This window comes from Pogoniulus pusillus, chromosome 23 (assembly GCF_015220805.1).
Source record: "Pogoniulus pusillus isolate bPogPus1 chromosome 23, bPogPus1.pri, whole genome shotgun sequence".
In the NCBI taxonomy this organism is placed as follows: domain Eukaryota; kingdom Metazoa; phylum Chordata; class Aves; order Piciformes; family Lybiidae; genus Pogoniulus; species Pogoniulus pusillus.
Window position 1 is genome coordinate 4,640,485 of NC_087286.1, and position 27,313 is coordinate 4,667,797.

Here is a 27,313-nt window from a genome sequence, read left to right on the forward strand (position 1 = left end):
GGAGGCTCCCAGGTGACCTTCTTGTGGCCTTCCAGGATCTGAAGGGGGTCTACAAAAAAACTGGGGAGGAACTTTTTAGGCTGTCAGGGAGTGGCAGGACTGGGGGGAATGGAGCAAAGCTGAAGGTGGGGAGATTCAGAGTGGCGGTGAGGAGGAAGTTGTTGAGCATGAGAGTGGTGAGAGGCTGGAATGGGTTGCACAGGGAGATGGTTGAGGCCCCATGGCTAGAGGCGTTTAAGGCCAGGCTGGAGGAGGCTGTGAGCAGCCTGCTCTAGGGTAGGGTGTCCCTGGCCATGGCAGGGAGTTGGAACTGGATGGTCCTTGTGGATCCTTCCAACCCTGACTGATTCTACGATCCAATTTCTCACATAGTGCTACCTTGAAGCTACAAATGAGGCACTCCTTACAAAAAAAAGCCATTTATTGGATATATGTACATATATACATCCACATGCCAAATGATTTTGTACACATTTACACAGGTTCAATTATTAATACAGTGCAAAAATGTCTAAAAAGGTACCAGCCCAGCTTCTACGAACTTAAGTCTTTGGGAGAAAAAGGAAAAAAAGAATAAGAAGCCAAAAACCCCACAGGAAAATTATCAGCTCCATAAAGTGACTAAGCAAATCTTTACATTAATGACATTTATTCTTTGCCAATTTTCTTGTGTCAGGTTGCTGGGTGAGGAAAAAGACTTTTTCCAAAGGACTTATCTGGAGAACAGACAGAGTTAAGGAGCTGCAATTCAAACTACATTGAACAGTTTAAAGCTGAACAAAAAGGGATGGATTCCTGTTCGGGGATTTGATTCAACAGAGGCGTAATCCTACGTTATGAGTCAGATTTAATGTACTCAAACTGCAAGTCATTCCTTTTTATTACATCTTAAAGCACTGAGATCAATGTAAACTATTCTACTCCTCTTGCTGCTTCCCCAAAAGAGGTTTAACTGTATGAATACCACACAGAAACAGGAGCCATTGCAAATATTAAAAGAGGCAAACGACAAGTGCTCTGCCTCACAGTTTAAACCTGAGTGTGCAGATAGTAATACACACAGAGATCCCTCAACATGATTTAAGCACATTACAGGAGGGGGATTAAAATAAAAACAGGTTGAAAATGAATTAACAGAAAACCAGAGCTTTGCTCACTTGGTAGGCAAGATCCTGGACTGCAGCAGAAGTGTGGCCAGCAAATCAAGGGAGGTGATTCTCCCCCTCTACTCCACTCTGCTGAGACCTCACCTGGAGTACTGCATCCAGTTCTGGAGCCCCCATTACAAGCAGGATGTGGACATGCTGGAGTGTGTCCAGAGAAGGGACACTGGGATGCTCAGAGGGCTGCAGCAGCTCTGTTGTGAGGACAGATCGAAAGAGTTGGGGCTGTTAAGTTTGGAGAAGAGGAGGCTCCCAGGTGACCTTCTCGTGGCCTTTCAGGATCTGAAGGGGGCTACAAAAAAGCTGGGAAGGGATTTTTCAGGATATCAGGGAGTGACAGGACTGGGGGGAAAGGAGCAAAGCTGGAGATGAGTAGGTTCAGGTTGGACATGAGGAGGAAGCTGCTGAGCATGAGAGTGGTGAGAGGCTGGAATGGGTTGCCCAGGGAGGTGGTTGAGGCCCCAATGCCTGGAGGTGTTTAAGGCCAGGCTGGATGAGGCTGTGGGCAGCCTGATCTAGTGTAGGGTGTCCCTGCTCATGTCAGGGAGGTTAGAACTAGATGATCCTTCCAACTCTGACTGATTCTATGATTCTGTGATCTAGCCACATCCTCCACCTAATCCACAAAGCAGAAAAATCAACACAAAGGTGGAAATGAACCAGCTGCTTTTGTTTGCTTTTACAGAACCATTTTCAGGAAAAAATCACACAGAACTGAATTTAATCTTTATCCACTCTAATTACCTTCATTACACAAGCTATCTAAACAACTTGTTCCACCACTCTTGTTATAGACCTGTTGCTAATATCACCTGGCATGGGGATGTGTTTGTTCTGTGATAAAGCAAACGGATGCTCAGGAAGCAGCTGGAATGTTACAGTTTCTTCCCATCAGCTCAATTTGAGGATAAAGAATAAAAGGCAGTCAGTGGTTCCCTGTCCCAGCTCTAAAGCTCTGCCTGCCTTAAGCTATCACAGGCCAGCTTTGTCCCAGCCTAGGGAGAAGCATGAAAGCTCTTTTGGGCTCTTTAGCCAGATGGATGCTGAAAGGGTGGGAGTTGGGAGTTGGGTCATACCATCAAGCAGAACTGGGGCTGAAGAGCATGAAAACATAAAGCTTGTCAGTAATACCCACCCTCATTTGTGGTGGGGTCATCCGGGTGCCTTATGGACACTGACTGAATTCCAGCTACATTTCTCTACTTACACTCTGGCAGAAAAATGGGGTAATGAAGAACAACTTTAATCCACTCTCTTATAACAGAACAGCTCTCTTACAGCACACAGCTCAAGCTGCTTCCTGAATTGGCTGGATAAAATATTCCTTCATCATTCCTACTGGAGTATTCCTCACAGAATTAAAGCATGGTGGGGGGCAGACCTCCGGAGATCAGCCAGTCAAATCCCCTGCTAAAACAGGGAGACTCACAACAGGTTGCCCAGGATCACAACGTCCAGGCAGGTTTGGAATCTCTCCAGAGAAGGAGAGGCCAGGCCAGGGCTCCAGCACTCTCACAGGGAAAGTCTGCCCTTATGTTCTGCTACTGTTAAATGGGCTGACATGAGATGGAAAAGGAATATCGACATTCTACTGTGGGAAAAATCTCTGGTACCAGGTCTCTTTATGTCTCAGGAACTGCTCAGGCTGTAGCAGGCTGCCTGTCGATGTGGTTGTTACAATCAGCTGCAGCGCAGAAGCACTTCCACGTTACGGCACCAGAGGTCCCTGGTCTAGTAGCTCACTGATAATCATGCTTGCATCATGAGCTGTCAGGAAAATTCACTGAGGTGCAAGAAACTAATTTTGTTAAGTGTTTCTGCAGACTCAGGAAGGCAACTCTGCATCATGTTAACCTCTTTGCAGCCACAAAAAGACAGAGTCTATATGAGAAGAAAATAAACCTTTGGTGAGAGATGTCTGCTGAAGGGAATGGGGCAACCAGAAAACAGCTCCCTATGGAAAGACAGAAGAAAATCTAGGAGCATACTTCCACAACAACACACCTAGAGACCTCTATATCTGTTCATTTTGAGTCTCTATGACCCTGCAGGGACAGCTGCATCAAAATGCTATGCTTTTTCTTTTAAACAGGCAACCTAAATTATTCATCTATGCTCTAAAATGCCCATATGCACCTCAAGACATGACAGACAAGAACACCCAGTGCAGCAGAGGTTAAGGATTTCAGCTCTTAAGGACCATATTCAAAAGTGCACACTCATAAATTCTTGGTATAAGAACTCAACACCATTAGCTAAAGGTGTTTTATGCAATAAAGAGAACCTGCTCTGGCTTTCCATTACTGGAAATGGGTTTCCACTTCCCAGCTATACTTCTGATTTCACAAGATGAAGGAGTCAGTTGGCTGCCATAAGCAGGCTTGGAGGATTTATTATCTATCGAGACCGAGCAAACATGGAACACAAAGAGTGACCTTAGCCAAGGAAATAGAGGCCACTTGAGCTGAAAAATCACTTCTATTCACTTGTTTTATTTTATGCTGCCTCAAGCATGTTTGCAATTAACCAATGAGCACACATTTAACTACAATGCACTGTTTAGCCAGGAGATATTTATAGTCTCTATGCTTTTCTTAAAAGCCAAGGTTCATCTTTTCCTTCAAGTGCTAGAAAAATTACCCTGAAGCTTGTCCCAACAATTTTTCCCCGCTGCCACTGAACTCATCTAACTATGGCAAACTCCTCACTTAATAGGAATCTTAATGTTTAGAAAAGTCTAGAGGCAAAAAAATGTTACCTACCATTCTGCCCTCATTTTTCTACACAATTTCAAGATTTTTCGAAGCGTGGGCAGGACAAGACACTGAACTGCTGAACAAAGTCAGTAAAGCAAACAGCAAAATGCTGCCTAGATGGTGATAGTCAAAGAGTAAAAGCCTGTTTGTGCTAAGAGGAACCTCCATCTGTTGATCACAGAATGATAGGGGTTGGAGATGGAGTTCAATCTCCCAGCCAAGGCAGGTTCACCCAATATCCACTACACCCAGATGGGTTTTGAATGTCTCCAGAAACAGAGACTCCACCACCTCTCTAGGCAGCCTGTTCCAGTGCTCTGCCACCCTTTAAGGAGCATCTCCTTACATTTAGGTGGAACTTCCCATGTTCAAGTTGGTGCTCCTTACCCCTTGTGCTGTCACTGGGTGCCACTAAAACAAACAAGAAAGATGACACCTGACAAGATCTACCATGCACAACTGCCACATGCCATGTGAAATACAGTCACATTCCTCACTGGGTGTTTGCCGTGATTAGAGTGTCCTGCTTTATTTCAAGTTCCTTTGAAATCTCCTCCTTGCAATAATCCTTGTCACAAATCTTTTTAAATATTCCAAGAGATTTTGGGTCAGTTTAATACAAAAAAAGGGTTGTAAAAATAAAGCAGCAAACCCACAGTCTTCTTCATACTCCATAGTCAGGCTGTTTCTCCATAAGTTGCCTTGTCAGTATCTGGTAAGAAGAAAGAGATGCTACTCCTATGTGAAAAGCTATTTGCCACAGGTTCCGTAACCCATAGAGGTAAATGTTGCAGGAACAAATGGAGAAGAAGAGTGCAAATGTCTTCACCTTCCTTGCTGAGCTGTAGAAGAGGTACAAGTAACACTAGAAAAGGACCAGAGAGACAGTGTTAGCATTCAGCTATGTACATATAGACACAAGACACAGCTGGGAGCTGCTGGCATAGACACACAACCCCATCATGCTGAGGGTCAAAAGGGACCTCTGGAGATAGCTAGCACAACTACCCTGCTTTAGCAGGGCCACTCAAAGCACCTTGCCTGGGATCAAAATGCCCAGGTGGGTTTGGAATCTCTCCACAGAAGGACACTCCACCACCTCTCTGGGTGGCCTGCTCCAGGGCTCCAGTACCCTCACAGGAAAGATGTTTCTCCTCATGTTGAGACAGAACCTCCAATGTCCCAGTTTATGCACACTGCCCCTTGTCCTGTCACTGGGCACCACTGAGAGGAGTCTTGCCCCACCTTTTAGCTACTGATCAACATAGAGAAGATCACAGAATCAACCAGGATGGATGAGACCTCCAAGCTCAGCCAGTCCAGCCTATCACATAGCCCTAGCCAATTAACTATACCATGGCACTACGTGTCTCATCCAGGCTTTGCTGCAACACCTCCAGGGACAGGAACTCCACCACCTGCCTGGGCAGCCCATTCCAATGCCAATCACTCTCTCTGACAACAACTTCCTCCTAACATCCAGCCTAGACCTTCCCTGCCACAACTTGAGACTCTGTCCTCTTCTTCTGTTGCTGGGTGCCTGGCAGAAGAGCCCAACCCCACCTGGCTACAGCCTTCCCTCACGTAGATGTAGACAGCAATGAGGTCTGCCCTGAGCCTCCTCTTCTGTAGGCTGCAAACCCCCAGCTCCCTCAGCCTCTCCTCACAGGCCCCTCCCCAGCCTTGCTGCCCTTCTCTGGACACCTTCCAGCACCTCAACATCTCTCTTGAATTGAGGAGCCCAGAACTGGACACTACTCAAGGTCTGGCTTGATCAGTGCTGAGTGCAGGGGCAGAATAACCTCCCTTGTCCTACTGGCCACACTGCTCCTGATACAAGCCAGGATGCTGTTGGCTCTCTTGGCCATCTGGGCACACTGCTGATCCCTCTCATTCCATTCTTTTCCATGCTAGACAGTTCCAAGTCTTTCAGCCTTTTCTCATAGAGAAATCCATGCTGCTTGGACATGCCTGTCACTGCAACCATTATTGAGAAGCTCAAGGCTTCCCTTTCACTCCTATGTTGAAAAATCCTCCAAAAATAGCTGTAGTGGTGACCTCAACCCAGATCCTTCTGAGTAAGCACAGAAATCAGAAGTCTGCCAGCACAATTGCTGTCCCTCCTGCCTGTTTCAGCCTGGATTAAAAGGAGACTGAAAGCTGAACCAGCTTTCCAAAACCACCACAGATTTCTGCAAAACAAAGGCTCAGGACAGCAAACCCAAATCTGCTTCTGCCACAGTTTTTCTTGGGATAGATTATTTCACTCTAGACTTGACTTGGTAGAAAGACCATCAATTTTGTTAACAGGTTTAGCTGGGGATTCTTTCTAAATGCAAGAGCAGGTGGAATCCATTTGCTGAGCATGTGTGAAAAGCAACAGCCCTTACAGGAGGAAACTAAAAATTCAGAAGTGCTGGCAGAAGAGTTACTTTTTTAACTCAGGCAGCCAACAGATCATGATTTCTCACTGAAGGTCACAGCTTCCAACTGTGCTGCTGACACAAGTAGAGATCAGCCTGCAGAAAACACTCCACATTTGAGCTCGATTTATGCGCAAGCAGTTTGTGAAGAGGACTGCTGTAGATCAACTGTCTAAGAGGGAACTCTTCTCTTTTTTAGCTTCTCTGGCTTCAGGTACTAACTGGAAAACAGCAGGACAGAGCCTCTCTGTGTGAAGAATGATGTGCACTGAGTATTGAGACCCAAATTAACATCTCCATCTTAGAGCTCTGCCATAAGCAGAGGTGTAAGAAGGCTGAAAGACACTAAATTGTATCTTTAAAGATACAATAAAACAGTTTCCCTGAGGGTTTTAACTACTATAGATAGAACCTTCAGATTACAAGCCAAATGCAACAGTACTAAGCAATGAAAACACTCTAGGCATCGTTTTACTCCTTCTGCCAACTACTGCAGATTCCTAGCATGACAGGCTAAAAACTGAAGAGTTCACAACCATTTTGCCCTCACTGTAAAGGTTGTGGACCTTTCAAGGAACCTTTCAAGAGCATAGAATATTTTCCTCAATCTGCATAAGGAGGCCAGAGAAAACAATCCATCATTAAAAAAATCTGAAGTGAGGAACCACATCTGCCTCAAGAATGAAAAGTATTTTTTTATGCAAATGAGACTATTTTGTTATTTGTTTAGCCTTTCAAGGTGGTTATGCTCCAAAATCCATCACTAATCTGCCACTGTCGGGAAGACATCCTGTCTCCCCCTTTAGGGAACAAACCATCTTTGGGGTTAGCACTTTTTTATCACACTGAGCCCTATTTTGCATGACAAAACACAAAAGTACAGACAAAATCTCTAACTGCAATTTTCCAAGTGTTAAACTATGCCTTAAACTCTACTTCTGCCACCTCACTGGAATGCCTCAGTGGTAGTTAGGGTAATAAAAACCAAACTGTTCCCCTGCTTAGCTGAAAAGTATTTTGTCTTGTATTTTATAATGTAAAAATAACCAGAAAGCATTTTAGAGTTAACCTACCTGCAAAACACAGGATAGGAAAGGTAGGAAAAAAGCTATCACATTTCCAATTCCTTCATGGTCCTCCTGTTCAGATTAAAAGAAGTGACAACCATGTCAGCAACAGTTTTTAGCAAGTACTGCTTGATATTTTAGAGCACTCTATTTCATCAAGTGCCTCTCATCCTTATTTATGTTGATTGACTGTAACAGTGTTAAGCAGCAAGATCAATATCACTGAACAAGATATGAAAAACTGAGGCTTATGTGACAGTTCCTGCCAAATAAAACTGTGCCACCATATCATCAGGACATTTTTTTTCTTTTAGAAGTTGTTTACAGTCTCACATTTGTTTATAAAAATCAACATAAAAGCACCTAGAACAATGTAGAGAATCACAGAATTTCTTAGATTGGAAAAGACCTTCAAGATCCTTGAGTCCAATCATTAGTTTCACACTGACAAGTCCTTGACTAAACCAAATCCCTCAGCACAACATTTAATCACTATGATACATGATGGGGGTGTGGTGTGGAATAAATAATCCACCTTGGCAAGATAAAAGTATTTACTCAAATTTTAATCTCCCTAGAAAAGAATAAAATGCAGTGGGCTGTGATCTATAAGGAGACTGGATGAGGCACTTAGTGCCATGACCTAGTTGACTGGATAGGGCTGGGTGCTAGGTTGGACTGGATGAGCTTGGAGGTCTCTTCCAACCTGGTTGATTCTATGATTCTAAGACACAAGTGCTGTGATCTACAAGAAGACACACAAGGTCTACTAAGTGAGTAACTGATTGTGCATTCTCTGGACAAACAAAACACTTCATGTAGAAAGACAAATGCTCTCCTGAGAAACAGAGCAGCCACTCTTCACCTGGTTACTCAAGTAACTCCCTCCTTTTGCCACATTTACTGGTTTCAATTCAATCAAGATTACCTGAAATGAGTACTCTGCTAGGTGAACTCCTCGAATGAGATTCAAAGCCCCACACATGATGTTTAGAACAAGTGACAGAATCCCCAGGGGAGTCACAGGCTGCATTCGGTACGTAGGGGCTTAAAAAAGAAAAAGACATCAGTGAAAGTTTGCATTATGACTTTGAATCTTTCAACAGAAAATGACTCGATTACCTTATGTGGGTTTCAAACATCTTTAAAGCTCTCATGCTTGCTCCAGAGAAGACAAAAAATGAACAGAAACACCTTTTTTTTGTTGTTGCTGCATTACACTGTTCAGTTCTTCAGACAACTGGAGTTCTGGAGTATGTTTTTAATCAGATTAAACAACAGAATTTGTTCCTGAGCTATTTAGCAGTAACATCATTTTTTATGGTGCATGTAGGTATTTTTCAACTATTTGTTAGAGATTAGCAAACTTAACACTCCTCACAGGTCAGGAGACAAACTAGAGGCTTCCCAAAGGTCTGGGAAAGAAGTTAGATTTCTGATAACTCAGAAAAGCAAGGCAGCAATTATCTCTTCCTCAACTGATCATTAAGTATTTCCTCCCACTGGGAGTTTGAGGGCTCAGTCTGGTAAACAGCAATTCAGTTTCAGGGACCTGCAGAGATTCCATAGAGCATTTCATGCCCTAAAGAAGCAGCTGCCAGAATGTAACTGCAGCCTCCAAGGATTTTGGTGCTCTGCTGCTAGAACAGTTGTTGTAGGAGTTGTCACAAAGGTACCAGCAAGTCACTGAGGAGAAACATCTGTCATAGAACTGCTGCTACTACCTCTGAGCTTCTCAACCTGACAAAACACAGTCAAAACTGGAGCCTAGGAACTGTATGCTATAGGCCTGGCCTTTGAGCCACATTCTACAGTACCTTAAAAGTTCCCTTTTCCAAATCTGTCTGTGTTTCACAGGTAGTGAATTATTTATTTCCTTCTCCACAACTACTGCTTAACCCCCAAATACCATGCATCAGGATGATCTAATTGATAGCTATCTAATTAAGGTCAAAGCAATTATTACAGATGTGTATTTAACTCTCAAATTTGCCAAGTCTAATTCAGGCTTTTGGCTGCCCAAAAGCTCACCTACTTTTTTTTCCCTAGCTATAGTAACTAGCTCAACAACAGACACCACACCTAAATACTCACCTACATTTCATCCCTGCCCTTGCATCATCACAAGCAGAACACTGTCAGAGAAACAATAACAAGGGTAATTTGCAGCTCAGATACAAAACCCAGATCCTGGGTTGCCAAAAGTTGTGGATGATTCATTCCTGAAAGTGTTTTAAGACCAGGCTGGATGAAGCTCTGAACAACCTTGTCTAGTGAGAGGTGCTCATGCTCATGGCAGGGTGGTTGGAACTAAACCTTTAAGATCACTTCTATCCTTAGAACTCAAGCCATTCTAAGCTCTTATGAACCTCTCCTGCATCAACATCTATAAGATACAGGAAAGAATGAATGAGCCCTCAGTCTCCCCAGCTCTCAGGACATTCTGCCCCCTGGCCAGATATAGACAGCTTCTGACTACTGTAGATAAACTGCAGCACAGCAGAGATCATCTTTGACTTCGTTTCAGTGACAGAGGCAACACTGTAACAGCTTCAGTGCTGCAGAGGTGCACGGTTTAAGACGGGAAAACACTCGTGTCATCTCCTTCAGGAGAGGTTTTGATAGATGGATGTAAAAAACAAATTAATGCAGAGATATAAAGAATCCTTTCTAAGTGTCTGTGTAATTGATTTGTCTGGCACGCAGGCAGGCACTGACACCTCCATAATTTCATCTCCAAAGCAGCTGCAAAAGGAGCTGTATTAATTCCACTTGATATATGTCACATTAAGTGGCATTGCTGTATATTATTGTCAAACACATGTTCATGTAAATAAATGGTGCAAGTAACTCTGTCATTTAAAGGCAACTTTGCCTTTTTTTTTTGGCTCTGCAGTGAAATTTAAGGTCCAAACAGCACACTGAAGGGAGGCTGTGCCAGCAGGTTTGTCCCTGCACTGACAGAAGCACTCAGTTTCCTACTGCTTTGGATAAATTCCATAACAATGCAGCTCTCTCTCTCTCTCTGAGGAGAATTTGCTAATAAAGACAACTGCTTCTCCTTGGGCTTACATCAGAGCCACTCAGTGTCACTCAAACAAATAATTATTAAGCACAAGTGTAAATTCTTAGTTTGCACGATCCTATACAATCTATGAAGACCTTTTAGTCGCCACAGAAGGGTTCTACAGCCTGGAGAAGAGAAGGCTCCAGAGAGACCTTGTGGCCTTCTGGTACTTAAAGGGGGCAATCTCTTCAGCAGCACCTGTTGCTACAGGACAAGGCATGTTAGTTTTAAACTGGAAGAGGGAGATTGAGACTAGGTAAAAAGGAGAATTTTTTGACACTGATGATGGTGATACACTGGCGCAGGTTGGATGATCAGCTGAAGATTTCCTCCCAGTCTGCTCTTCTCCAGCCTCACGTCTCTCATCCTTTCCTGGGCTTGGCCTAGATGGTGGCCTCTTCCAACCCAAACCATTCAATGGCTCACAGTCTGAATGCACTGCTGCTGCAGACTGAAGACCACAACATGGAATATTATGTAAAAGTGACATTTCTTTTGCCCAGTAGAATTAAAAGAATCGCCATCACCTAATGCAGGGGAAATGAGAACATCCAGCTGCTCCAGGTTCAGTCTGTGAGAACTGATCTTAAAGTTGTTTGCTGTGGAGCTTCATTTCTGCACTATCATGATGAAATTTAATTCACCAACTGTAATAGCACAGAAGTGAGATGGGGACTATCAGGGAAAACTTATTACACTTCCTTGTATGAATTCAATCTTATTTTTAGAAATAGAATTTCCTACTGGAATTGCTTGTTACATTAAATAAGGGAACAAAGGACTACAGGCACTTTGCCAAAGACAGAATCATTTTGCACAAACACAATTAAATGCTTATTTGGTTTCAAAATCATTTGACTCTTCAAGTAGCAAAGCTGTGTACTTCAGAGTGCAAGAACCACACAGAAGGTGTCCTCAGGACTGTGAATCTGCAGGTCTGAACATGTACAGAACAGCCCTGAGCAAACACCTTGAAACAATGAAGAAATTGAAACTTCTGCCTATAAAGGATTTTCTGAGCTGAGGCTTCTGGCTCTTTAGCAGAGGCTGACATGAATGCCTGCACCACACTCTGTCCTGTCTCTTCAAGGCACAGCACAACAAGGGTTGGACAATGAGTCACATACTCAAAGCTCTGGATAAAGAAACCACCAGGAGTGAAAAATGAAATCAGACTCAAACATTATCAAATAAAACACATGCACACAAAAGACAGAGATGTGAGACATCTTCAAAACACACCTTAAAGAGGACTCGGAAGGACTCCCTTCATGCCTACAAAAGGCTGAGAGCATTCATCAGGGGAGCACAATGCTGCATAATTTAACAGCATGCTTACCAGATGAATAGCACAAGTTGCTCTACTTCATAGAGCCAGTTCTGGTGTGAAAACTCTCCCTTTTCACAGAAAGCTACTTACATTTCTTCTTTACACACACCCCACCACCCTCCAGAGCTTTGTCAGCTATGCCCAGATGCAGACACGAGGTGAGGCTTTTATAACAGCATCTGGGCTGTGGAGGTGCTGATTAAGGATACAGTGCTAGTGGTTTTCTAGCAAGAATTGGGCTGGGTTTAGTTAACAATGAAGAAGAAAGATTTTTTTAAAAAATAAAGACACAAAGAAAAGGTCTTGTTCCCAGATATACTAACAAGGACAAAACTGCTCTGATTTTCCAGGCTCCTTTCACACTGAAAGAAAAGCCACAGGACAAGATCACACAGCTCAAAAGACAGGAACCAGCTAGAACCATGGAAGGAGACTGGTGTTTTGAGCAATCCATTGATTGATTTATCCTCTCTGTGGAACAGAGACACAAATTCTGCTCCACTCCAATCATAACATTTCAATATCTGCTCAAGAAGTCTCCTGTATAGCAGAGCCATAATAAAAATAACATTAATATGGGAACAAACACTATCCACACAGCTAAACTTAGAGCAGCAAAGTGGGATTCAGCTGGTAGGTGACAACGAAAGGAGAGAGACATAAGCCAGGAAAGCTGACTCCAGCTGAGGGAAACAGATGATCATAAACATCATCCTTTAAATAAAGGCAGAACAATCTGTAAGAGTATTTGGGTTAGATCAGAGAGAACAGTCAGAAATACACAGCCAGATGGAAAGTGAAAGCAAGTAATTAAGGATATGGGGGAACTGCAAATGTATTTTTGATCTGCAGACACAGACTAGCTTGCAAATGTTTACTGGCAATGAAACTATTCACATTAGTGTAAAGAATTTATAAGCCATGTCACACCAAGAAAGCATTTAACCTTCAAGCACAGTTCTGAGGAGCACTCGCCAGCAAGTAAAACGTTTGCAATTCTGGTTTTTTTCTTCCTCCTGGCCTCTGCCTCTCTATATTTTAACTTAAAATACCTGTGTCAAATTAGATCCCAGCTCATACATCAGAAGTAAAAAGATTGAGCAACTGGAGCTTAATTTTATTGGTGTTTCTTAAGCCAAGAACGACACAAAAAGAAGAGGAAATGCAAGCTTGTGGCACCCTGCCTGCATTTCAAGTGCCACACTAATGCTAATTAAATCAGGGACATGGCTTAGTTGTGGACCTGACAGTGCTATTTTTGGAGTTGGACTCAATGATCTTAAAGGTCTTTTCCAGATGAAATGATTCTATGATTTCACTTTGTAAAGGAATTAGGTAGGACTTGACTATGTAATTGAAACATAAACAAGAAGATACAAGTCTTACAATACATAAGTAGAAGCTAGGACTTCCAAGAGCAGATCAAAAGATCATAGTCACAGAAGGGTTTGGGTTGGAAGGGACATTAAAGATCATCTAGCTACAATCCTGCTGCCACAGGCAGATATCTCCCACTAGACCAGTTTACTCAAAACCTCATCCAAGCCAATCTTGAACACATCCAGGGACAGGGCACCCACGACTTCTCTAAGCAGCCTGTTCCAGTGTCACAGGGAAGAATTTCTTCTAAATACCCAATCTAGATCCAGCCTCTTTCACTTTCAAGTCAGTATTTGTTACAAAAAGGTCCCTTGTCAAGCCTTTGTGTGTTGTTTATACAGACTACACATATCCTCTCTCAGAATTTTAGTCAAATGCATTACATTTTAAAGAATAAGGTAAAAGAAGAAAGCAAAGAGGAGAGAACAACCTAAGGCAGACAGTCTGGGAATTTTACCCTTAGCTAACACTCTTCTCATCTTTTCTTTCCTCAATGCTGAAGCAACTCTGATTCAGACTGAAATTATGTTTCTACAAGCAGGAATGCATTAGTGGAGCTTTTTTTGTCATACAAAATTTAACAAACAACTATTTCAAAAGCAAGCAAATTCAATGTGGAAAATGCCAAATCCAGTTGCAATTGTCCATGTAGCAGAGCCCACCTAAGTCAGAGAAAAAAGACACCAGCACAAGTCCTTAAAGGCTCTGGGGCATACCTGCTAGGATCTACAGAACATATGTTGTTTACTAGGGCATAGAGATAGTCTTTCTTCTTGGGTTTCACTCCCATGATGTATCTATCTCTCAACAGGAAAGGAACCACTGCTGCTGCATGTGTTCTCCTCTGTTTGCAGTTAGATTCAGGAAGTCTACTGTTCACCTGTGTGTAGTAGTAACTTACCAACCTCCACATGAACACCTGCGTGCCCACCATTGGCCATCCCATTCATCAGCTCCATGTCCTCTAACTTCAGCTGAACTGGGGGCTGGAACTTCAGCTCCTCCTCAACCTTCTCCCAGTTGGCCTTGATTTGAGAGGCACGCACACGGTTAAAATGACATTTGACTTTCTGAATAACATTATCTGAAACAATAAAAATCATGCTTCAATTAGCCCTGCAAAAGTTAAGTGCCTGAGGCAATTATTAATCCAATCATGGCATTCTTTTTTGATTGTTCTTAATTTCTTCCCTCGTTTCTTTTCTTATTAGCTTCATGTATAAAATTCCACCATTAGTTAGGAGAAAAAATTCCCTCTCCTGGGTATTTTATGTTACATCCAGTCCCCCCTGGTGACTTTAAATCTCAACATCCTGCATGACAGTGGACTGAACACAGGTTTTCATATTTCAGGGTAGATGTTAAGACCTAAACTACCCACAAACTACCCAGAATCCCTGCAAGATGGTGGTTAGGGTTGAAAGGGACCTCTGGGGATCATCTGGTTCAACTTCCCTGCTAAAGCAGGGTCACCCTCAGCAGGTTGCCCAGGATCACAATATTAAGGTAAATCTAGATTCTCTCCAGAGGATGAGACTGCATAACCTCCCTGGACAGCCCACTCCAGGGCTCAGCACCTTCACAGGAAATAAGTTTTTCCTCTTGTTTAGGTGGAAACTCCTGTGTTCTAGTTTGTGCCTGTTGGCCCTAGCCTTATCACTGGGAATCACTGAAAAGAGCCACTGCACAAGAAGCAATTCCACACAGTGTTTTAATAAAGTCAAGGGTTAGATTTTAACCCAACACAGACAAATTAGTTCACCCTACAATAGAATCATGAAGCACCTCTGATGGACAATCCCACAGTGATTCTACCAATGTCCAAATCACAGATTTATATATAGGTCACCCTGTTTCATCTCTCACTTTCAATTTAATACCACTTGACAAGCAAATCCCTTTCCACAAATGCCATTGATGGTTTGACCTGAGCTGCACTGAAAGTAAGTAGAGAATCTGCCCACATACAGAGGCTGACACCTCTAGAGCTAAGCTACCTCACTGAGGTTATACTCCTATTTCCTGTTTCATTCTGCAAAGACATTAGCAAATTCAAGCTCTTTCAAACATTCAGGGAAATAAAACATGGAAACATTTTTGTTTGTAGGATATCTTGGTGAATTAATAGATATTCTTAAGATATCCTTATGCTAGACTTGTGTAGGTCGACCACAGCTACTACTGGATGTGACACAGATGGGATAGCTGGAGTATGAGCTTTGAGACCATAAAAGAGGACTTTGTGTTGTGCTAAAATACAGAGTGCCACAAGCATTCCTCAGTGAAAAATCCTGTGCTTTACCTTAAGTCAGTGTGCTATAATTATCACAGGATCACAGGATGTGAGGGGTTGGAAGGGACTTCAAGATATTTTCAAGTCCAACCTCCTTGCCAGAGCAAAACCACACAATCTAGTGCAGGTTGTACAGGAATGCATCCAGACAGGTCTTGAACATCTCCAGAGGAGGACTGTGCTAGTTTGAAGCTAGCTAGAATGTTTTGGTAAGAAGAATGAGATTATAGGCTATGAAAAGGAAACCATGGTGATGTCTACTTCACTCGTAGGCTTGCTGAGACAAACAAGAACCCAAACATAGATAACAGAGTCGCTCTCTGTCTGTCTGGGGCTCAACCTCTCTAACCTAACCTGCCATCTGTATGACTTATCCATTTGCTTCCTAACCCCCCTGGCCAACTCTCCAAGCTACCTTGAGCATAAGGCAAAGTCTTGGGTAAGGTAGAGGGGTGGGTGGAAGGGTGGTTGAGAGCACCTCCTGGGGACTCAGGTTTCTGAGAGAGCTGTTGTGTTTCTGCATTACTTTTTAACTTGTATATTTCTATATATATTGTACATATCAGCTTGTATCTTGTGCTAAGCTGTAAATATAAAGCTTCATTCAATTTCCAGAGCCACTGAGTCTAGTCTGGGTGATTTTCCAAAGTGTGGGGGGGAGGGGAGGGCAGGTAACACCCAAACCATCACAAGGAGACTCCACAACCCCTCTGGGGAGCCTGTTCCAGTGCTCTGTGACCCTTACAGTAAAGTAAAGTTCACGTTGGAGGTGGAACTTCCTGTGCTGCAGTTCACATCCATTACCCCTTATTCTATCACAGGGCACAAGTGAGAAAAGGCTGTCCCTTCCCTCTTGTCACCTAGCCCTCGGATATTTACATACATGTATTAGATCCCCTCTGAGTTTTCTCCTCTCCAGACTAAAAAGCCCCAGGTCTCTCAGCCTTTTCTCATAAGGCAGTGCTCCAGCCCCTTAATCATCCTTTTAGCCCTCTATTGGACTCTCTCAAGTACATCCCTGTTCCACTCGAATTACAAAGCAAAAACTACTTCTGTAATTACCAAGCAAAAAGTAGCAATTGTATATTAAATCCAAACACAGAAAGAAGGAAAAATAAAACAAAAATCATATCACATTAGCTCAACCCAGTAACAAAATACAGTGCAATAGTTACTACAAAAAAAAAATCCATATCTTTTCTCTTTAAAAAGAGCCTTATACTACAAATTCCAAAATTCCTACTCAAGTTATAAGGAGAAATTTAGATTGCAGTAAAAATGACGTCATGCCAGGAACATGCCCTGCAGGGAATCCATTCCAAATCCAAGATGTATAATATGCTTGCCTTATGGATTTCTCAGTCTTTTAACCATGAGCTTAATATTGAAACAAGGACAGCAGTGTGCTAACTCACTGCAATTATCTTATCCTTTCCCAGGAAAGACTCTCTCACTGCAAGGGAACTGTGTTTTCCAAAGGTGTGAGGTTCAGTATAGCAGCTGCTATTTGGCAAGAAAACCATTTTTATCAGGTTTAAAAAGAAACACTAGGCATGATTATGAAGTATTTTGTGACTCTAAGCAATGCCAGAAGAAAAGCTACCCACAATAATCTATTCTGTCTGCCTTTCTTCCTGTACCCATCTGTCTCTGTTTGTCAGATTTTTTTAAGTTAGAAAGTGTTTGAGATGTAGAATTGTTCCCTTCTGTGCTTATTTATTAATCACCACAGCATTTTGTTTGTCTATTACAAGGGCTCTCAGGAACTGAAAAACCAATAATCTATTAGTTTAATGCAGCTAAAGGTCTCCCCCTCCTCCTCCACATGCATCCAAAGCCTCACACACAGATATATTTTTATGAACAGGATTTGGCCAGGAGACATCATTTAGCATCATAAAAGTAGCAGACACAGAATTCTTACTACTAGAGAGAACAAAGTGACAAACCAAATTCAAGGAAAGCATATGGTCTGGAAGCTAAACCGATGCTTGTTGTGTCATAGGAAGCAGCAAATTCCCAGTGAAGCTCCTCCAGGAAGCAAAATGCCATGATGGTGGAGTAACTGTTGGAACAGATCGCCATGCAGGCGATATCTCCAGAAGAAAGGAAACTGAAATGGAAAAGGCAAAAGAAACATCAACATAAAGAGGTAAGAGTTGTGCTGAACGTGAGAAGTAAACTTTGCTTTCTGCCAAAACATAATGTACAGACTCTGCTTCTGCTGGAAAAAAGAACATACTGCCTGCACTGCTGTGACAGTCCTGCAGTCCCTGTAGAAGGAACACTTCAATCATTCATTGTAGAACAACAGAATTATTAAGGCAGGAGAAGACGTCCCAGATCAAGTCCAACCATTAACCAAGCACTGTCAAATTCACCATGAAATCATGTCACTCAGCACCACACTTTTAATTCCCTCCAGGGATGGTGATTCCACCTCTGCGCTAGGCAGCCTGGTCCAGGGCTTCACAACTCTCCTAATTTCCAGCCTATACCTCTCCTGGTGCAGCTTGAGGCTATTTCCTCTTGGCCTATCACTTGTTCCTTGGGAGAAGAGACCAAACCTCACCTGGCTCAAACCTCCTTTCGAGCAGCTGTAGAGAGCAAAAAGACTGCCCCTCAGCCTTCTCTTCCCCAGCTCAGACACTCCTAAGAAGTTCTTCAGACTCTTCACCAACTCTGCTGCCCTCTGTATACACTCCAGCACCTCAATGTCCTTCTTGAAGTGAGTGGCCCAAATGTGAACCCAGTATTTGAGATGTAGCCTCACCAGTGCCTTAGCACACTAAAGATCACAATACAGATTTAAATTGCTGGATCAGTAAAAAACGAGGCTAGCCATTTCCCAGGTTGGCTTTAAATCATGTTAACAACAAAAGAGATAACAAAAAAACATGACAGGCAGGAAAATCTTAGAAGAAAACACCGTGGCTTTCCACAAACAGAAGTAAAAATAAGCAAGCTTGCTCACAGGAAGCAAGGAGATGTATTCCTTGCTCTTCTTGACTACGACAACTTCATATCACCAGCAAGAGACATTCATTAGCTTGCTATTGCTAAGCCATCCATAAATACAGATAAGCAATAAAGGTAAGTTTGTATCAGAAGCAGCACATTAAAAACTCTCCATCAAAATGGATCCCTCTAACACTGAGGTGTATTTATGCAGAAGTTTCCACTTCCAGATGGCCCAAAACCTTCCAAGAAACTGAACAGAGCATTCATCTGACCAAAAACATAGGCAGGTACTGCAGGATGGGAGAGATAAATCTGCTCTAGGCTTCATTAAGTAAGACAGGAATCAGAGCACCAAGTTCAGATGTTAGCACTCAAAATGCAGACAGCAAAACTTCCAAAACCCCCACCATAACCACAGATTTATACCTACTGGAAGCAGCCTGAAGAAATCTTCCCTTACAAATCAGCCATTTGTTAGAAATTACTTGGTACAAGCCCAAAGTTTTGAAGCTGTACAATTATTCTCCCTCTGCATTTTCTCTCTCTTCTACTACTTATGTAAGTCACCTCTCACATAGAAATACTTGCACTTTTTATTTTATCACATTTTTATGTGTTTGTTATACTATGTACCTGGGATTTCTGGTTTTGGTTAGCTCCATTACAGCCTAGTTACATTGGGTATGCTCCCTAAATTCTGTCCCCAGCTCACAGCTGAGGATCAACACCATGCTTGTGTAAAACTACCTTCTCCCAGTTGCCAATAATTTATAGCCTTGTTGCCACGGATTTGTTTGCTCTTTTCTTATTTCAGAGTCAGATGCGGAGACCACAGAAGATTGAAAGCAGCAGAATGTGTTATCATTAAAGGGCACAAGTTCTCTTTGCAAGCAAGTTCTCTTTGCAGGATAAGGAATTAAAATGCTAATCTCTGCTTTTGCAATCGATTCACTGCAAGTTCATGCACCTTCTTTCTACAACCACTCCCCAAAAATGAGGTACTTCATTTTAGCTCAGTGTTACTTTAAGTTACCTCACATTTGCTAAGCATAAATACAGTTACCAGCTAAATCTAATTTTAAAACTAAACTAAAGTCAATACTAAATGAAAATTCTCATCTCTGAATGAAGCTCTAGTTTTCTAAAATAAAGACAATATTCTTCTCCAATAAATAAGTGAAGATTTAATATTTCTCCTTGCTGGCTGTCTCCAGGTCTCCTCGACACACATCCATCAGCCAGAGCTTCTGCTGACTTGAACCCTGCTGGTGTTCAGCAAATGGAGTGGGCAGCACATATGAGGGAGCCAGAGCAGTTCTACGCAAGGCACAATTAGAACTGCTGCAGCCTCGATGACTGAAGGTTTGAGTGACACCTCAACAACTGAAGAGTTTAGACTAAACTAAGTAATTTCCATGTACTAAGAAGCTATGGAATCACAGAATGGTGGGGGTTGGAAGAGACCTCCGGGGATCATCCAGTCCAACCCCTTTGCTAAAGCAGGGTCATCCACAGCAGGTTGCCCAGGATAACACTATTCAGGTGGGTTTGGGACCTCTCCAGAGAAGAAGACTGCACCATCTCTCTGGGTAGCCTGCTCCAAGGTTCCAGCACTCTCACAGCAAAGAATTTATTCTTAGTGCTCAGATGGTACCTCCTGAGTTCCAGTTTGTTCCCACTGCCCCTTGTCCTGTCACTGGGCACCACTGAAAAGAGTCTGGCCCCATCCCCTTGCCCCCGAACCTTTATCTCTTGTTGAGCATTGAGAAGATTCCCTCTCAGGCTGCTCTTCTCCAGACTAAATAACCCCAGCTCCCTCAGCTTTCTCTCCTCACAGAGATGCTCCTGTCTCCTCAGCATCTTTGCAGTCTCCACTAGACTTTCTATATAGTTTCTTGTGTCCCTTGAAGTGAGGGGCCCAGAATTAGACACAGTACTTCAGATGATGCCTCTCTAGGGCAGAGCAGAAGTTGAACAGAACAAGCTTCAACCTGCTGGCCACACTCTTCTTAATGCACCTCAGGATCCCGTTGGCCTTCCTGGCCACAAGGGCACATTGCTGGCACTTAGAAGTCCAAGACATTGCAATTACTAACAGTAACAAGACCTGCCTACCAAGAATAAAGCATTTGCTACACAAAATTACAACTAAAATAAGTAATTCTTAACATATGCTTACTAATCTGAGTAGGAGCTCTGTGGGTGTGATGCTGAGAAAACAAGGAGGTTACAATCTAGATATGCCTGGTGGGATTTAATATTGGAGCCAGGCACTAGAGAATACATTTAAAGGTCAACTAATTTCCAGGACAATAATTTCTAAACTGAAAGTAAGAAAACCCAACCAAATAAAAGCAGGGACTCACTGTATGCTAAGGTCACGTCCTTTTGCTGTGCCTCGACTTGGATAATGTGCCAGAATTGAGGATAAAGCCTTTAATTTCTTTCTGCACTCCAGAAAGTCCTGGTTGAAATGAAAATCTGTGGAGGCTGACAGAGGAAGTCCATCCCTCACCCGCACCACACAGGCAAAGAAGATCATGGACATTCTCCACTGGAGTACTCATGAGGACAACCTGAAAATGAAATATTAAATTGAGTTAATGGATGTGATACTATTTACAACCAAAGGTGTTAGCCAGAAATGTGTCAAGGTAAGAAATATGTCAGTGGTTATTCACCCTTGCTACTGAGCAAACCTCTTGTAGCACCACTGCCACTGAAAGGTGAAACTGTTCTCAAAGGTGATGCCTGTGTCCATTTTTTGCCTCTTAGTCAAAAAGGTGAGGCAGAGCATTCAACAGAGAAATCTCTAACTGAGAAATATCACAATTTTCCCTCTTTCTCCTTTACCTCGAGCACAAAAAATGCTGGCAAAGTTCTTAAAGATATTGATGGAAAGGAGCTAACTCCCAGTGACACACAGCATCTGCACTACTGTTGCAGTTGCTGCATTTTCTAGTATAACACATGAATACAGGAATAAATTTTACCCTGTTAGACTCTTTTTCCAGAATCAGCTAAGACTAAATATAGAATACAAGTTACCCTCTCTAACTTGTCACCCTTTAACAGGTCACAATCTCCTATGAAATGCTGTTACTGAGATTTACCTGGTACAGTCAGAGCACACAAGAGACCTGTCCCTCGGACATACCACGAGCATGCAGTGCAAGATGTTGGAAGACTAAGGCAGCAGCTCTGAAACAAAAGCACAGAGAACATTTTAGAAATTAATGACCTGTACAGATATTTGTATCTCGAGACTCAAGAACAAACAGCTCAGGACTGAGGACAGAATAAACAGCCTTCCTCACACACTGGCCACTGAAGAAGATGCTTGACCCTGGTGATCTTTTAGCTTTATACTGAAGTTGACTCAATTTGTGCCAGGAGAGGTTTAGGTCAGATATTATGACAATTTTTTTTTCCTGAGAATGGTCAGGCCTTGGAACAGGCTGCACAGGGAGGTAGTTTAATGGCCATGGTTGTGTTAAGTCAATGGTGGGACTTGATCTTGGAGATCTTCTCCCACTGAAACAATTCTATGACATTCATAGGATGAAATCCCTGGTGGTCAGTTTAGCATCACCTCAACTGTCCCCTCCTCCCTGCAGGTGCCACCTCTTACTTACTGCACCTCAATATGGTACACAGATTTAGCAGTGGATTGGGTCTTCAACCCAATCCTTGGTAGTAACCTCAAACATCAGGGTTCTCAATTCTATAAGCAGCCACTGTGCAGACATGCCCTGAACTTCAGAAAGTATGCTCACTGAGGAGACACTGAGCTGAGAAGTAAAATCACTGACCAGAATTAGTTGGGGTCTAATTCAAACCAGGACAACCTATCCATTTCCAAGATGTATTAAAAAACACTATGAAATGATATGTAACACATTTCTGGTGCTTCAATCACTGTTTTTAAGTTCTCCTAGCTCAATCTAAAAGAGCAGCTCTAAACCAGCAGACTTTAAATGATTATCACAAGTTAAGGGGAAAAAAAGCAATTATTCTGCTTCAGGCAAATTAAGCAAAGTGTTAGGGAAAGAAAAAAAAAAAGAAAAATCACAGTGTGAACTCCAGTTTTTGACAGAGGAAGGACAAATATAAACAGCTCTGTATCAAACAACTCACTATGCAGCTCAAAGTTTCTTTGAAACGTGTCTCATCGAGTGCGTTCCTTGTCTAAGAAGGTAAGAGGGCAAAGTCTCCTCTAGAATTCAGGCACTGACAAACTCTTCTGCCAGTAGATCTGCTCTGATGTCTAGTGAGAGTTGAGTTCTCACCACAAGCAGTACTAGAGGGTCTTATTTCTCCTCCACGGGAATCTCTTCCATATAACACATAAAAACTAAGCTCTATCAGAGATGGTTGTAATTTGCCAGCATGATAAAACCATCACCTGTCAGAGGAACTGACAAAAAGCAAAATTACACATAACTTGTTCCCTTAGAAGAGCAAATCTTGGGCAACCCTGCTTTAGGAGGCAGAGTTGGACTAGATAATCTTCAGATGTCCCATCCAACTCCCACCATGCTGAGATTCTATGATATATATTCCTCACTGAGGAATAACACCACCTATAGTTAACCAACTGCACACATAAAGGTACACAACTTGCCAAGAAATACAAATCTCCATGCTCCAGGGCATAAGGTTTTCACTGAATACCAGCTGCCCATCAGAGAGATTTGCTGGTAGCAGTCACCATCAGGCAGACCTCCAAGTTAAATGCCAGAGAAATGATTCGGTGCTCCTCCCCTGGAGAACACACCTGCTGTCACATACTATCAGCGCTCTGTTCATCCAAAAGGTTTGATTTTGAGTGGGTTTTTTGTTTTTAAATCTACATACCTTTGAATTTTCACTTGTGCTGCCTAAAGAGACCTACAGGACCAACCTGTAAGTGCAAATGGAATAATTATCTTAGGTGCATTTTGGTTTTGTGAAAACAGGCAGAATAGAAAGGTATGTCCCCAACAGAGAGAAGGGCTGATGCAACGACTCCAATCACAACAGAGGGCAGCTGAGCACAACCTCAGGGCACAACTGGAAATGTGTTCCCTGATCCTGTTTATAATGCTTCCACTTAAGACTGTACAGGAATGTTTGTTTAGGTAACACCCCAAAAGAACACAGAGGTGTGAGATTTGAGAATAGCACCTGTAAAGACTTCTGAGGAGTTAAAAAAAATAGAGAAAAGATACTTGTAATTCTGGGGGGTTATCTGAAAGATAGCACAAGCTTAACTAAGAGATACAAAGGCAAACACCACGCTACAGAGAGTGGCAAAACCTAAAAGTAAATTTATGCAGCTGGTTTATACATTTCTAGGTAGTTCTCACCAACCACCCGTCACTTGAGCTCATCCAGCCTGAGACTCCTGCCTCCTTCCCCAGTTCCCAGCACTCCTGCTCTAGCACTGCACCCCAATGAGGCTTTTCTTCTTTTTCACAGGTCTCCTGTTACCTTGCACATCAGGTGTTTTAGGCCTGTGGCAAATCAGAGTTGCTCACATCACTTCCCTTCCAAGCTGAATTCCTCGCAGGTCAAGTCTTGCCATGTCTCCCGTAAGTGAACACACACCACCAAAACTTATTGGACCAGTCAAGCTGTGCATGTAACTAAATGAATCTATGATCTCGCCACTTCAAACTCACCTGTCCTTCCCTCCTCTGGTCTCTATTTGCATATGATTAGCAGCCCAAAGTATCTGCAACTGACTTTACGTGGCAGGCCTTTGAACTCAGGTCCTGAACTTTAGAATCATAGACTCATTTTGATTGGAAAAGAACTTCAAGATCATCAAGTCCAACTGCCAACCCAACATTTCAAGTCCACCAATAAATCATGACCCTCAGCACCACATCTACATGGTTTTTTAATGCCTTCATGGATGGTGACTCCACTTGCCCTGGGCAGCCTGTTCCAGAGTCTGACAATCCTCAAGGGGAAGAAATAGTTCCTAATGACCAACTTAAACCTCCTCTGGTGTAACTTGAGGCCATTTTCTCTTGTCTGATTGCTTGTTTCTTGTGAAAAGAGACCAACCCCTACCTGGCTCAAATCCCTTTTCAGGTAGTTGCAGAGAGACAGGAGGTCTCCTCTCAGTCTCCTTTACTCCAGGCTAAACAAACCCAGGTCCCTCAGTTGCTCCTCACAAGACTTGTTCTTCAGACCCTTCATCTTCTTCACTGCCCTCCTCTGGATATGCTCCAGCTCCTCAGTGTCCTTGCTCAGAGAGGCCCAAAACTAACCCCAGCATTTCAATAACATACTTGTGTCTTTTAAATAAGCAGATGTCAAATCTTGCTATTAATGACATCATGTCAGGTCAGCTATTTCACTGGCACAAAGCAAGCAAAACCTTGAGAAATATTTTAAGCGATTGTTTCAGAAGAACAAATCATCACTTATGACTGAAGTAATCAAAGCCTGGGTTTTCATTACTTGAAACATCTGTACAACAGCACTTTAGAAGAAAACTGCTTAGTGTAAGACTCACAGAAACAGAGTGCATTTATCAGTCTAACAACAAACAATACTCCTCAGGGTGTTCTCACTGTAGGCATCTAAGTTATCTAAAGCGTAGTTCCTCCATCTTTCACTTCCTAGGTAACAGTCAACTCTCTCCAGTGACTGCATAGGGATTGCTAAAGCAGTCTTACTCAGACCTCTTACACTTTACCTCACTGTTATGCAATCTCCTTCAAATAAGATTAGACTCAGTTCACAAGTGCCAGACATCTCTAAATGCTAGACAAACTGCTGCCTTATTGTCTGTAGAAAATAATCTACTCAACAGGCTAGGAAGGCAAATCCCAACCAGTACAGAGCTCATGAGAGGAATTACATTAAAAAATACTGTTCTTCAAGAAATTATTTTATCTAACCACTAAAAGCAGAAGTTTCCTTTAAAGAATGGCATAATACTAATAAGGAATGTCTTGCTACAAAGATCTTTCTAAAGCACTCATCTTCTATCTCTGCTTGTTCACATTTCCCTTCTTTCTAGAGGTGACACATGGGACAGTTTCAGGTTCGGTCAAGATCTGACCTTTCTACTGAAGAAAAAGCAGAAAGCTTTAGTAAAGTTACCATACAAACTCCTGAATCACTTTGTAAAGTTTTTTAGATACGTGATTGTAACTATTGCACCTAATGCATCTTTCCTTGGGCAGAAGAAAAAGACCCCCTTCAGAAGGGGTCACAGGCAATTACAGGTGGAATGTAAGAACATCACAGAAATTCGAGTTGACTCAAACACAAAACATTTATCAGAGCTGCAACTCAAATGCTGGTTTCAGTCTCAACAAGATGACAGAAATAATTGAGACATGGCTCATGAGAGTGCATTACTACTTCTCTGCAGAACCATGAGGTAGGTTTTATCCTCTTCTTATATATAAAAGACATATCTGAAATGCTGTTAAATTTCTCATCTTCTAAGGTTGCAGTAAAAGTACCTATCTGCTTCTTCCCAACTGCTTTCCCTCAATGTTCACAGCAGTTGCTGACAAAGTATCACAGACCCACAGCAGAACAAGAGCCACTCTCCAGATCTAGCAGTGAATAAAGACAACTTGAAAGCATGATGCTTGCTGAACTGTTAAAACAGTATTTGGGGATAACAAGAGCTTATAGGCTCCTATAAGCCCTACAGGCTTTGTTCTTATCCACAAAGTGAAGCACATAGAAAACCCTTTCCACCACACACCTCCTGCCTACACCTACCCTTATGAATTACTAGAAGTAATGAGTGTTACACAAAACTCAAACCCTGCTGAACCCTCAATTATCAGTCCACCTAACCCTTGCCCAAATCACACAACAGCAACTCTGGAAGGCTCTGAAGATCTCCCCTTATGTTAATCTCTCAGAAATCTATCAGCCACTTTATCTGCTCCTGAATATACACCCATTCTCTCAAACCTGTATCCAGAAGCCACTTAAAGCCAAACCTTCACCAGATTTAATCAAGGACCCTTTCCATACACATCCTGTTGCACTTATCATGTTATATATACCCTAATTCCACTCATCTCTCTTCTCCACAGTAAAAGTTGCAAACACACAAAGCACTTCTTTTCACTACTCTTGATTAAACCCAGACATCTTGAAGGCCACTCTGTCTGACAGAACATTCTTTGGTACTGACAAGTCTCCTCAAGCACCCTGACCCCCTCAAATCCTACCTCTACCCCATAGGTGTCCCCATAAGTCTCAATCTCTCACGTTATTCTAGGCCATCTCATGACATCCCCAGCGGAACACAAGACCTACTCAGGGTCCCAAGCCCTCCTCGTCCTACACCTGTCAAACACTCGACGAAACCACCAAATCCTATATCCATACTGTAAGATCTCCACCTCAAAACGCATATCATCCCTGCTCACCCCCATCCCATCCCCATATTCCTCAAGACCCCTCACCGCCTCTCCACATTCTCCTTACACATCCCATTACCTTACTTCCCTGCCAGAGCACCCCACACCCTCACATTACCTCTGGTCACCCCAGACTCACCCCCTCATGGACCATTCCTCCCCTCACACTCCCCCAGGCACTCAGAATCTTGTTTCCATGACATCGAAGCCCTGCTCATCCTCTCAGGGCCTATTTCTCCCCACACAAGCCACCGTGAACGGCGCGGTGCGGCGCGGTTCAACTCCGCCCTTCTTCCCCGCCCCCTCCCCCCATCCCAGGGGACGAAAAAGAGGACTGGGGTGGGAGAAGAGACACCCTCCCCCCACCGCTTCCCAGGACCCATTTGCCGCTCACCTTCCCCCGCCCCTCGCCGCGGCCCCGGGCCTCTCGCAGCGCTGGGCGCCGGCGACAGCACACCCGGCCCGGCCCGGCCCGCCCTTTTC

At 42.9% G+C, this 27,313-nt stretch overlaps 1 protein-coding gene across 1 annotated transcript; it reads right to left on the reverse strand.

Annotated features, from left to right (window-relative positions):
• Positions 1 to 403: 403 nt before the first annotated feature.
• Positions 404 to 27,313, reverse strand: SEC22C (SEC22 homolog C, vesicle trafficking protein). The gene is made up of 8 exons (XM_064162382.1): positions 27,225 to 27,313; positions 21,554 to 21,641; positions 20,807 to 21,016; positions 17,429 to 17,592; positions 14,088 to 14,270; positions 8,338 to 8,456; positions 7,416 to 7,481; positions 404 to 4,784 (listed from the first exon to the last, which is right to left on the reverse strand). The coding sequence occupies exons 3-8, from the start codon at positions 20,986 to 20,988 to the stop codon at positions 4,584 to 4,586; spliced, it is 915 nt and encodes a 304-aa protein (XP_064018452.1). The 5' UTR covers positions 20,989 to 21,016; positions 21,554 to 21,641; positions 27,225 to 27,313; the 3' UTR covers positions 404 to 4,583.

Coding starts and splice junctions, on each gene's coding strand:
- SEC22C (XM_064162382.1), bottom strand. CDS start 20,988: ATGTCCATGATCTTCTTTGCCTGTGTGGTGCGGGTGAGGGATGGACTT. Junction 14,271..17,428: donor ATATGCTTTCCTTGAATTTG/GTTTGTCACTTT, acceptor TTATTGTTTCAG/ATAATGTTATTCAGAAAGTC. Junction 4,785..7,415: donor TCCTATCCTGTGTTTTGCAG/GTAGGTTAACTC, acceptor GTCCTTTTCTAG/TGTTACTTGTACCTCTTCTA.